The sequence below is a fragment of the Bos javanicus genome, chromosome 24 (genome assembly GCF_032452875.1).
Source record: "Bos javanicus breed banteng chromosome 24, ARS-OSU_banteng_1.0, whole genome shotgun sequence".
NCBI classification, from domain to species: domain Eukaryota; kingdom Metazoa; phylum Chordata; class Mammalia; order Artiodactyla; family Bovidae; genus Bos; species Bos javanicus.
This window is the reverse complement of record NC_083891.1, coordinates 35136700-35150636: the sequence shown is the minus strand read 5'-3', so window position 1 is coordinate 35150636 and position 13937 is coordinate 35136700. Positions and strand designations below refer to the sequence as shown.

The 13937-nt window shown below is 34.3% G+C and overlaps 1 protein-coding gene across 3 annotated transcripts in view; it reads right to left on the bottom strand.

The window, feature by feature from the left end:
* Positions 1–13937, bottom strand: part of ROCK1 (Rho associated coiled-coil containing protein kinase 1) — a 124723-nt gene that overhangs the window by 23135 nt on the left and 87651 nt on the right. For all 3 annotated transcript variants that reach the window (XM_061399800.1, XM_061399801.1, XM_061399802.1), the window contains 7 exons: positions 10208–10343; positions 8683–8774; positions 8336–8582; positions 4698–4804; positions 3409–3559; positions 1255–1415; positions 101–285 (listed from right to left, as the gene is read on the bottom strand). In XM_061399800.1, the coding sequence (XP_061255784.1) occupies positions 101–285; positions 1255–1415; positions 3409–3559; positions 4698–4804; positions 8336–8582; positions 8683–8774; positions 10208–10343 (1079 nt within the window). The remainder of the gene's footprint in view (positions 1–100; positions 286–1254; positions 1416–3408; positions 3560–4697; positions 4805–8335; positions 8583–8682; positions 8775–10207; positions 10344–13937) is intronic.

Genomic DNA, 13937 nt, shown 5'->3' with positions numbered 1-13937 from the left:
CTCTAAGTACATAATCTATACACATATAAAATATCAAACACATAAGCAAATGCTGAACACACACAAAAAAGAACTCAAGAATGTTATTTCTGAGACTTACTTTGTAAGCTGAGCTAATTCAAATTCCAATAATCTCTTTGCTTCCAATAAAGTATTTATTTCCTGTTTCATCTGCTTTTCTAAACCTTTTAAATTGTCTGCCTCAAATGCTTGAGTCTTCAATTCATTTTGTAACAAAAGTCGCTTGTTTGATTCCTGCTCCAGCTGCAGCGTTAGATTCTTAACCTATGAATGAGAAAAATTATTGGGATCGTAAATCTGTTTAATAATTTATTAGACATTATTTGAATGAATACTAATCAAACCTCAAGTATACTATTAACCTCAAGTACACTATTTCCTTATACAAACAGAAAATATCTGTATTCTAAAGAGTCTCCACTGTTTTATGCATTTATTACTGCAGAATTTAGTGTTAAATCAAATTAATTCCCAAATTTCAGATATGAAATCTTGGAGGGAAAAAAAAAATCTGGCTTCTTTATATGGTACCTGTATGGAAATTCTGGAGGAGAAGGTGAGTATAAAAGTTACTTTTGGAGGGACATTCCTAAATGGTACTTATTAGTTCATTCAGAAATGTTTGTGCTCTAATCTACAGCCCTGCAAAGTTTACCCCCAAAATTGAACATATATTGAATTCAATTCAATAAATATTTATCAAGTACTTGTTGGGCCTAAGGACTAAAATGCTCCAAATTCTTACACTGGTTACAATTTCCTTCATGATCTGTTGTTACTTTTCTGGCGCTGTCCCTCGCCATTCTCTGAATCCAACCGTACTCCTCAGACCTTCCAGTGTGATACACTCTCCATAACTGCACAGTGCTTGCACAGGTTATTCTTCGTCTTCCCCTCTTCATTTATTCCTTCTTCAGCTCTTAAATGTCAAACCCTTAGTGACGTCTCCATTAACCTCCTGAACATGATTAGCCCTGATACTCCTAACTTGGTATGTCCTTTTTAAGTATGTTATGCTTGTCATGACAATGTTAATATCTGTCTTTCCCCTTGGATTGCAAGTTCCACGGAGGTCAAGCCCAGAACTATCTTATTCCGTACCTTATAGCTGTGAACACAGACATATGTAGGTAATTTTATTCAAATCTCCACCATGTTTAAATTATACTGACTTTTTCATCATAACAATGATTTTTTCCTTTATAAGATGAAAGTCAGAATTGTTTTTCTTACTTCATCCTCCATCCTGTCTTTATTTTCAATCAAATGCTCCAGCTTCTGCTGAGATTGCTTCAGATCAACATCTAGCATAGAGCACTGCTTCTCAATCTGAACAACCCTATTTTCAGCCTTCTCTCGAGCGTCTCTCTCCTCCTTCAGCTTTTTTTCCATCTCTGTGAAAGAAAAAGTTACAAATACACATTTAACGAAAAAGACTACTTTAATACTTTCACTTTCATGGGCTGCATAAGACACCTAGGTGTCAAAAACCCCTACTGTTAACATCCTGGGATCTTTTAGAGCTATTCATTACTGAAATTCTAACATTATGAATTACTTGTATAGTGGGATATTTAAAGGAAGAGAGTCATAAAAATGTAACAAATACTTCCAAATCCAACACTTGCCCAAAGATATGAGAGACTATTTACTGCCATTTTCAGACCAGAAGGTGGAAGTACAGCTGGAAAACAAGTGGAGTGTATAAGGAGAAAAATGGAGGTAGTTCAGACAAAAGTAAAAAAAAAAAAAAGAATAAATAAGGTTGTGGTTATTAATGTATACCTAGCACTGTTTCGTAAAAGTTTCAAGAGGCTTAAGGCTGTGATATAAACAATTTTTACAATGCATATAAAAGATTCCATGATAGTGTAATACTTAATTACTATCAGAAGATACCAGTCTATAGTGAGGTTCCTTTCTTGATTAACATCAAAGAACTAAGGTTCTAGAGGTTAATTTATTAGGGTCCTGAAACTCTTGAGTTGCACCATCAGGATTCAAATTTAATATGTCTGCTATCTCACTTTCAGGCTGTCTTGTCTAGGTGACAAAATAGAAACCACCAGAATGGGGTTTTTTGAATAACTCCCAGATTTCCAGCTTGGATGTTGAATGTCACTATCATCCATAGCCATGATATTTCCCACTTATTAAAAGCTTTCTGTGTACAGGCACTTTAGTGCATTTTCCCCATCTAATTTTTTGAAAGAGTCATAAGAGAAGCTAAAAGGCAAAGTAGATTTGTCTGATTACAAGCCTGGGCTCATAAAAACAAGATAATCATTAACCAATACAGTAAGAATAGCGGGAAGAGCAGGTTTGACAGATAAGATCACAAGTTTATCTCTTGAATAAACTGAATTTAAGGTGCCAGGTGACACTTCAGCTTACAATAGGTTAAGAAGTGAGTAGAAGGTGAAGAAAAGGAAGACATCTTTTTAGAAATCTGGCTATAAAGGGGCGGAATAAAATAGTGGCAATTAGGAAGGACCACAGGTTGCTGCAATGGTTTGTCCTTTTTTTTTTTTTAAACAGATGAGAAAGATTTATACATGTTAACAACAGGAAGGGATTCAGTGGAGGAAAAAGGTTGAGAATAAAGGAAAGAAAAAGTAATTAAGGTGAGATAAGAGACTGGATCTGAGTATAGGTAAAGGATCACGCTCTGCTAAGATGAGAAAGATGATAATGAAGATGGTAAAGGAGCAGGACAGCTTGACCAAATCAGAGAATTAGATTCTGAGGAGTTCAAGTCTGTGACTTCACAGTTTCATTTTGAAATAGGAGAATGTTCACCTAAAAGCGAAGTGATAAAGACATGGCATAGGAAGCTAGAGAAGAAAAATTTAGGGGAAGGAGTTGATGAGTGACATATATAAAAACAACAGCTCACTTGAGGCTGAGGACAATGCACTGAGAAAACACCCATCTAAAGAACTAGCTGAAGCAATGAAAAGCAGCTGGCTGGTCTGATTGAGGGTTGCATTTAGAGGCATAATTCAGTGGAAATACAAAGAAATAACAGAGTTGAAGGTACAAAGCAAGAAAGGTGAATCAACAGACAATGAGTTTCAGAATGCATCTCAAAGAAAACAAAGGAAGGGGCTGAAAAACTGGGAGAAATGAGAATACACTGACTTTTTCAGGGAGAGGAGGGTAGTTAGGGAACAGAGCATGGTGGAGTAAGGGAACCAGCAGGTGAAACTTATTTTAAGAAAAGGAAGGTTCAAAAATGAAAAAAAGGAAGGCTCCCCTTTCCCAGATCATCACTTATAATGTCCAAGAGTTTAAACTACTACACAATGAAATTTGATCAAAATCAAAAATTTTTATTGTAATTATTTAAAAACTAAGCACATAGAAAATATTAAAATTGACACTTACCACACATTGCAACAGACTTTGCCTCTTCAATAGATTGATGTTTGTCAGTTAAACGAGCTTTGGTTACTTTATGTTCATTTACCTCTTGTTCTAATCGTTGCTGTAATGATTTAAGCTTGTAGTTTAAATCTATTTCTAAGTTATTCTTTTCCTGTAAAATGAGAATGGGAGTCAAGTACTACGCTGTGCAAAAAGCAAATCGTTAAATCTTACATTAATTTTATCTCTTAAGAGATAATATATGAATCACATTGGCTTGAAATATTACACTACATGTACTTAAATACTTTTACTCAGAACATAATTTTATGTTTATATTTCTTGTGCACTTCACACTATCTATAATATCTTTGAAAATCACAATAAGCACATATAACTAAAAACAAAATATCACCTGTGTCCTCCACCCTCCCTTCCCATGCGAATCATTAGCCATGGCTGATGGCAAGGCAGATTTCTATTATATTCAGGAGGGTTCACTGAGAATATCAGAAAAGAACAGGACAATTCTTCAGGTCATTTAAAATTTTTTGCTACCATTTAAAAAACTAATCTCTATTTACATTTGCATTTACACCTAGGTTTATCTTGCTCTGACAACTAAATCAACATGTATTCCATTCCTATTTGGGTGCTTCTGCTCTTCTTCTTTCATCCTTTTTCCAAATTAAATCCAAACTTAGACATCAAAAAACTATTCTGAATGTCACAAAACATGTCCAAAGGACAAGGTAAGTGGTAGATTTTCTGATCATTTACCTGAGGATCTAGTAAACCTACAACATTTCAGGGAGGTATGCTAAATCTGCATATTACCTATTTAATCCTTTTCTTAGCAAGGTAGGGACAGAGGATAAAATTCCACAGGTAAAGGCCAATACTTTGTACACTCTTTACTCTATTGCTAACTCTTACCAACAAAATGGAAAGAGCACACACAGTACTATATACTAATCCTTTGTTCTCCTTCTTCATAATCGGTAACGTTCAATATTTTCATCTTTCCCGTGTATAAAAAATGGGGGGAAATTCTATATGGAGAGGTATCTCCAAACCAACGCAATTTGTGATGATCAGATATCTAATACCCTTCGAGGATAAAAACAAGTAAGTAACACTCTAAAAAGCTCAAAATAAGACCCACATACATCACACACCAACCAACCATAAAAATTTTCAGAAATGTAAACATATAAAGATTAGGAACGAATGGTCTCTTAGAAAATCACCTTATAATATCTGGTAATCAGTAACACTATCTCATAATTGGTATACATTAAATCATTTACCTTTTCTGAATGATTAAGCATGTCTTGAGCCTCTTTTCTTTCTCCTTCCACTCTTTCAAGATTATGTTTGAGATGCTTCACCTCCTCTTGTAAAGATGTAATTCGAGCTGTCAAGTGAGAAAAAAGTTCAAATCATAGTCACTGAGAGAGAAAGCCTTTTTCCCCCAGCATGATCATTAATATTAAAAAAATGCTTTAAATCTCCAAGTAGTAAATTTATTTATTACTTGCATTTTGGAATAGCTACAACAGTACTGAAAAAGAACAATGAAACTGAAGAACCCAAACTTGCAATTTCAAAACTTACTATAAAGTTACAGTGACCCAAACAGTATGTTACTGGCTGGTTCTTTACCACTAGTGCCATTTGGGAAGCCCTCAAGTTAGTCAAAGACCTAAATATAAATGCTAAAACTATACAACTTACAGAAAACACAGGAGTAAATCTTCATGATCCTGAATTTGGCAATGTATTATGAGATATGACACCAAAAGCGTAAGCAACGTATTTTAAACTGGACTTCATAAAAATTAACTTTTGTACATCAAAGGACATTATTAAGAAAAATGAAATGACAAACTACAAAAGAGGTGTAAATATTAGCAAATCATATACCTGATAAGGACTTACCTGGACTCTTTAAAAGTCAACAACAAAAAGACAAAAAAATAAATGCACAAAGGACATGCACAGACATCTTTCCAAAAAGAATATACAAATAGCCAATGAGCACATGAAAAGATTGCTCAACTAATTACTCACTAGGAAAATTAAAGTTAAAACCACAATGAGACAATGCTGGAGGAAACTTAAAATGATGAACAATGCTGGTGGAAATATAAAATGAGATGTGGCTGTTATGGAAAATAGTCTGGAAGTGCCTCAAAATCAAACCTAGCATTACCACGTGACCCAGCAATTCTACTCCTAGGTATCCAAAAGATTTGAAAGCCAAGTATTTCAATAAATACTTGTACCTGAATTTCACAACAGTGCTATTCATAACAGTCAACAGGTGAAACAAGTCAAAACTCAAATGTCCATCAACAGATGAAGAGCTAAACGAAATATGGAATATATATATATACATACTACAGGATATTACCCAGCCATAAATGAATGAAGTACTGATACAAGGTACAACATCAACCAATCTTAAAAATATGCTAAATGAAAGAAGCCTGAACTAAAGGTCACAAATTATATGAGGTCATTTATATGAAATATCCACACCAGGTAAATTCAGAAATACAGAACAGATGAGTGGTTGCTAGGGGCATACAAGGGAAGGACAGCTGAATGGGCACAAAGTTTTCCTCTGGGTTAATGGAAATGTTTTGGAACTAGACTATGAATGTACTGAATGCCACTGAATTGTACTCTCTCAAATGGTTAACTTTAGATTATATGAATTTCACCTCAATAAAAAAAAATATACGAAAGCAGTTAGAAATACAAGGGGGCAATGAAAAAAAACTACAGTCATAGTGATTATCTTCTATATGAATTTGGCAAATCAAAGAGACAAAAAATAAATGGAATCTTAAAAATCTGGTTAGATTAGAAAACTGATCTACTATTTCCAAAAGTCAAATCCAAAAACATACCAAGAAAAATGGTTACACGATTTCCAAATACCTGTGTAACAGTTAAAAACAAAAGTACATTACACTATGATATATGACATGAAGCTAAGCATGTTTTTTTTTTTCCATTTTTAAAGGGTTGTAAGCAGTAAAAAAAGAAAAACATGTAACAGTGGTCACACGTGGCCCACAAAACTTAAAGAATATAATGTCCAATTATGTTTGGGAAGTCATTTCCCACACACATGAAGAAGCTTCTGCTCATCAATGTACATGGAGAGCATTCAACTAGCAAATAACCATCACTTTACCACAAGACCAGCCTCCCAAACTGTAAGATCTATACTGAGGGATCTAAAATGTCTTAAAAACCATAAAAAGTTAATGTAAAAATTTTATGTGTGCATGTGTGTGTGTGTTTTACCACAATGTACTTTTTATATGTATGTTGAGGCTCATATAAATTCTGCACATTTTTTAATGTGTATGAGCTTTGATTCACATGTAAATCAAAAAATAAACCTTCAAGGAAGCATTGAAAAATGATACACATTAATGATAAGTCATGCTATGAATCTTCCTTAACTTCACCAATATCTATACAGTCAGTTAAAACCACTGTTGATAAACACATAATGATGGTCTCTTCCTTAAAGCAAGCACTTCAAAGCTCAGTAGTATCTGGAAAATCACTAACTCAAAGAATTTTCGAATTGCAAGAATTTATAGGAGTCACCCAATCTCCTTGGTTTACAGATAAAGAAGGCAGACGAAGTGACATGCACACAGCTAATAAGCTGTATATAAGAAGGCCTAGAGAAGCAATTTAAGGATGTGGCATATGAGGCTTTTCTAATACATTTAATGAGGATACTTTCTTGGTTGTATTCAGATCTATTTTAAGCCTAGTCCCTGAGAAATAAGATTGTGCAACACTCCTCAGCTGAGAACCAATGGGAGACCCTAATTTCTGTTTCCAAAGTCCAAAAACTGACCCTGACCTCTCTCCACAGAATCAGAGCTAATCATCAAGTCCCAGGAGACTCCAAACTATGTTCCCATCCTGTGACTTAGGTTAAAAGGCACTACCCCACCCCCTACTTTTCCCTGAAAGATCTGGCAACTTCCATGCATGTCTGTTTTGATTAGGTAGTATGGATGCTATTGCTTACACAAATAGAAAATAGGGGGAAAAAAAGTGAGAAATGGTTAAAGCCAGGCATCCTGTTGAAAACAAACTGATTTTATTACTGTGACGAAAGTATTTCTTTATTCGCTGTTAGTTATATTCCATCTTTTTCCTTTTCGACTCAGAAAGACTGCTGATATCTCTGGTTCTAACCTTTCCAAATACTGAACTTTTTATTTGCAGTGGGATTCTCTTCCTGCTGTTTAGTTTCTGTTTCTACCAACAATGCATGAAGAATCCCGGGTTTTAATAGTAATAATCCTCTCTACCTGGATTAGTTCCATTTTGAGTAAGACTTCTGTGAATTGGACATTTTTAAAAATTAAGGTTTCAGTAATCTGCCTGTAAGACTGGAAATAACCACATTACCTCCATCAAAAGGGTACCTGAGAGAGGGAAGAAATTACAATTTGATACAAATTCTCCTGAAAGAGAAAGAATGCTAACCATTTCCAGTATTACCAAGGTCATTTTCTTTTTTTTATTGACGTATACTTGATGTACAATATTATATCAGTTACACGTGTACTATACAGGACAATATGATCAAAAATATTTTACCTTACACTTAAAAATTACTAAGACACAAAAGGACAAATACTGAGGTACCACTTCTATGAGGCAGTCAAATTCACTGAGACATAAGTAGAAGGGTGGTTACCAGGGGCTGTTGGGGGAGTGGGAAATGGGCAGTTACTGAGTACAACCTTTTAGTTAGGGAAGATAAAAAAGTTCTGGAGATGGACAGTAGTGATGGTTACACAACACACGAATGTACTTTATGCCACTGAATTACACAACTACAAATAGTCAAAACAGTAAGTTTTAATGTCTGTTTTACCACAATAAGAAAAAATATTACCTTGTAGGTCTCCAATCTTCTCAGAATCATGACCTCTGTCTCTTCGTTCAGCTTCTAATACAGCCTGTAGTTGGTAATAATCTTTGTCCATTTGTGACTTGGAATTCTCTAAAATTCTATTTCTCTCCTGCAGTTCTCTGTTTAGGGACTCTAGCTGAGTGATGGATTTGCTCATCTCTGTGTGACTCTTCCTTAATCTAACCGCTGTGTCTGATTCTGTCCTAAGTAAGTCATTGGCTTCTTCTAGCTAATTTAAAAAGAAAGCAAGAAAATTGTTTGTTTGTTTTTTTTAACCAAAACGCAAATTTATTTTAATTTAAATTTAAAATCTCATTCCAAAAACTTACCTGCTTTTGTAATTGTGCCAGCTTCTCATTAGCAAGCTGTGAATTCTGGCTGACTTTCTTTAAGTCTTCCAACTGATCCTTTAATGTAGAAACTAGAAAATGAAGGAATAACATGTAAGTTTTCATTGAGGAAATATACAAAACCCTTTTAAAAAAAAAAAAGGAAACTTGGTCTTAGGCCATAGAAGTCAGTTATATTAGCTCTAAATTTCATCTTGGAATTACTTACATTTTAAATTTATTTAAAAGTAGAGTACTATTTTATAATACACAATGCAAAAACAGATTTGTATCCACTGTTACATTTCAAATTCTTCTATCCTTTTGATAAAGGTTAACCTATTAGTGAAATGACATAGGTATTATTTCTTTTTTACTGTATTCTTTTTTGAGGGGGCCATGCTGCATGGCATGTGGAATTTCAGTTCCCCAACCAGGGACTAAACCCACCCTTGCCTTGGAAGCACAGTCTTAATCACTGGACCACTACAGGGGAGTCCTGATACAAAGCTAATTTTAATATTCTCTGTTTTTGAAAGTACAAATCTTTGCTTACTTCAATTACTTTCAAAATGATTCAAAATTTAAAAGGTACCAAATGGTATACAGTACAGACATGAGTCTTTCTCCCAGCACACTGTTTTCCAGCCCTTCAGGCTCTCCTCCTCAGCAACTACTATTACTAACTTCTTGCACATCCTTCCTCAGATAGTCTGTGTATCCATACCTGAATATATGAGAGCACAAATGTGTGTTTTCACATGCATATCTATATATATATACACACACACATATATACATACATATATATGCACTTAAGCATATGTAAATATGCCATTTTCTTTTAAACAATTAGTATTTTTTTTAAGATACATTTTAGAGATTCTTAGTTTATAAAGAAATGCTTTATTCTTATAAAATACATAGTACTCTACCATATACACTAAAGTTTATTATATCATGGATTACATTTACATTGCTCATAATTTTTGCAATTTAAACAACTCTAAAATTAATAACTTTGTTTATGTATCAGTATGCATTTGCACAAGTGTATGTGACATAAATTACTAGAAGTGAAATAACTGGATCAAAGGATGTAGAAAACTATTTTAAATTTGTATCACTAATATCAAGACACATAAAATTCTAGTTTGGTAGTTCTCAAACGTGGCTACTTGTTAGAAGTGCTGAGAGAGCTTATTAAATACACCAATGCCCAGTCTACATGTCTAGGTGAATTAAATTAGAACTTCTGGAGTTTAGGTATTAATATTCTTTAAAGTTTCCCAAGAGATTCCAATACACACACAAGGGTAAAAATCACTACCCTAGCTATAACATTCTACTGTCTTTAAATATGTTATAAATTTATTTTGGGCATTGGGTATTAGCTCATGAGGGGGCTTAGGACTGAGTCTTCAAAACTATATCACAGGCACTAAATTTAAGACAACCTAAAGATAAAGACCTCAAGACAATGTTAGAAATTTTAGTGTTTTTCAAAGGAAAAGCAACAATTTACCTTCATTTTCTACATTCCTCCTCTTCTCATTTTCCTGTTCTGCTTTTCTTTGGTATTCATTAATTCTGTGCTGTAGCAACATTTTCTCCTTCTCAATCTGAGATACTGTAGATTCTAGATTTCTTCTTTGATTCCCCTGAAATTATGAGAAAAGTTAACCAGTACAATTAATACTCCTCATTTCTTCAAGGGAATACTCAGTTCTTTTTTAAAAAGTACACAATTAAATAAGATAGATATTTTGGCTTCAAAATCACACAGTATTTCCTAATAACAATATCTACAGTAGAATTAGCTTGCCTTAGAAGAAAACAGCAATTTTAACTAGATATATAAAATTTTCAGAGATTAAAAAAAAAATCCATGAACATAAAAACAACCCTATTAATCGTGTCAGATTGAAGGTCATTGTATCAGTTTAACGTGAACACAAATAATACCAATATTTTGGCTTATTTACAATCCTAAATTTAAGAAATGAAATACACAAGGGATCAGATAACAACTGATATTATTATTTGATAATTAAATGGTAAAAAACTCAAATGATACCAAAGGTTTTTGTTTGTGGTTTAACTTCACCAGTCCCTATATGAGGTCTCCCTTAATTTCTTTTCCAGTCTCTTTATCTTTCCTAAGATGTGCTATGTATGCATGTACCTACTTAATGTATAATAGAAAGTAATGAAAAAGACACTTTAGAAAATGAAACTTAGGGGAGAGGAGAGGTAAAGAAAAAAAAACACTCCAAACTCTACAACTTAAGAAAAAAAACCTTATCTTCTGCTTCTGCGTTACCACTATCAGCATATCTTGCATTTAATGCTATATTTTTATCTTTAAGACTCCACATTGGACAAACCTTTTACAGGATGTGTTTTTCTGGGCTTTCCCATCTATAAGTGAAACCCATCTTTTAAGTAAGATGCTGCCAGAGAGATACAGTAAAATTTGACAGAGACCATCCAAAATCCTTTCAATTATAAGATTTAACATTTTATCTTTTCATTTTGAAAATTTGAAATGATTCTACGTTTCAGAAGTTCCACAGACAGTAAGTACATGTACCCTTCCACTCAGTTTCCCCTAAGAATACATTATATTTAACAATGGCACAATAACCAAATCAGGAAACTGATACTGATATACATCATGTGTAGTTTGATGTCATTTTATCTCATGTGCAGATTCACAGAACTACCACCACAACCAAGATACAGAACTGCTTCATCAGCACAGTGATCTCCCTCCAGTCACTACTTATAGCCACATGCACCCTGCACTTCTCCCACCATCGACATCCCTGGCAACCAGTAACAGGAGGTCTTCCATCTGCATAATTCTGTCATTTTTAAAATGTTATCTTAATGGAATCATACAGTAGGGATCTTTTGAGATTAGCTTTTTACATTCAACAAGTATCTCTGCGATCCATCCAAGTTATTGTGTATAACAATGGTTCGTTTTCCCAGTCTACAGCTTATCATGTCATCCTCTTATCAGAGTCTTTCACAGAGCAAGCACTGTTAGTTTTGACAAAGTCCAACTTATTGAATTGTCTTCCTTATATGGATCACGTTTGTGGTGTAATGTGTAACTCTTCACCAAGCTGTTAAGTCCCAAGGATTTTCCCCTATATTTTTTCCCTAGAAGTTTTATATTTTTTATGTTCCTCTTTAAATCTATGTCTGTTTTAAGTTAATATTTGCCTAAGATGTAAGACTTCGGTTGAGGTTCATATCTTGGCCTATGAATACCTCATTGCCCCAGTACCATTTGCTAAAAAGTCTATCCTTTCTCCACTGAATTGTTTCTGCACCTTCGTCAAAAATGAGTTGGCCATAATTGAGGGTAACTGATCCACAGTTTCTTTGCAGTACTGTCTTCACTTGCTTTTGGTATCTTGGTCATTCTAGCCCCATAAAATCCACTGGGGAATGTTCTTTCATTTACATTTTCTAGAAGAGAGTATAGAATCGGTGTTACGTCTTCTTAAAACACTTGGTAGCTTCCTCTAGTAAAACCATCTGGTCCTCAAGATTACCTTTGGAGGAGCTTTTAAATTATGAATTCCCCCTAATAGTTATATAGGGATATTCATATAATGTATTTCACATTGTGTGAGTTGTGGTAGCCTGTATTTTTGGAGGAATTCGTCCATTTCACCTAAATTTCACACTTCAGTGTTTAGAACTGTATTATTTCCTTAAGAATTTTTTTAATATATCCGTAAGAGTCTGTAGGAATATGCCCTGCCTCATTCCTGATACAGATCATTTGTGTCATCCTTCCTTTGACAATCTTGCTAGAGGTTTGTCAATTTTTTGATCTTTCCAAACAGCTGGGTTTTATCATTGACTTTGTTTTCCTGTTTCCAATTCCACTGATTTCTGCTCCTTATTTTTCCTTCCTTCTCTTTGCTTTCAGTTTATTTTGCTCTTCTTTTTCTAGGTTCCTGAGGCAGGAGCTTAGATGACTGATTTGAGACAGTTCATCTTTTCTTTTTTTTCTTAATATTTTATTGAAGTATGGTTGACTTACATTTCAGGTGCACAGCAAGATGATTCAGTTATACATGTACACGTGTATTATTTTTGAAGTCACTTTCCATTATAGGTTATTACAAGATATTGACTATAGTTCCCTTGGCTATACAGTCATCTTTTCTAATGTAAATGTTTCAATGCACACATTTCTCTTAGAGCACTATGTTAGCTGCATCCCACAAATTTTGATGTTTATCTTCATTTTCATTGCTGAAATATTTTGAAGAGGAGGAAGACCCATAACTTTATGACATATAATTAACATTGTAATATATTTTTTCATTTCGAGACTCTCTTCAGTTTACCTATGCATTATTTAGAACTGTTTTGTTTAGTTTCCATGTGTTTGTAGAGCTGTCTGATACTTTTCTGCTATTCATTCTAGCTTGGCAACATTTTGGTCAGAGAACACTCTGTTTATGACTTTAATTCTTCGATATCTGTAGAAGTTTGCTTGGTATATGGTCTATCTTGGTACATATGCCTTGAGTACTTGAAAAGAATGTGTCCTTTGCTCTTGTTAGGCTGAGGGTTCTACAAATATTGAATAGATCCCATTGGCTGATGTGGCTGAGTTCGATACATTTGCTGATTCTCTGTCTAGAGAGTGGTATTTAAAAAGTCTTCAACAGTATCACAGATTTATCTATTCTCCTTTCAGTTTTATCAGCTTTTGCTTCACATATTTGGTAGCTCTTCTGTTTGGTGAATACAAATTTAGGAATGCTATATCTTCTCAGAGGACTGACATTTTTTGTCATTCTGCAATGTCCCTCCACCAGTGATAATTTTATTTGCCCTGAAGTCTACTTTATCTGATTTCAATACTGCCACCGCTGCCTTCTTTTTGCTAATGCTTACAAGAAGTATTTTTCCATCTTCTTACCTTAAAGTTGTCTATATTGTTACATTATAATAGTTTCTGGTAGACAGCATATGGGTAGGTCCCATCACTTCATGGGAAATAGATGGGGAAACAGTGGAAACAGTGTCAGACTTTATTTTGGGGGGCTCCAAAATCACTGCAGATGGTGACTGCAGCCATGAAATTACAAGACGCTTACTCCTTGGAAGGCAAGTTATGATCAACCTAGATAGCATATTCAAAAGCAGAGACGTTACTTTGCCAACAAAGGTCCGTCTAGTCCAGGATATGGTTTTTCCTGTGGTCATGTACGGATGTG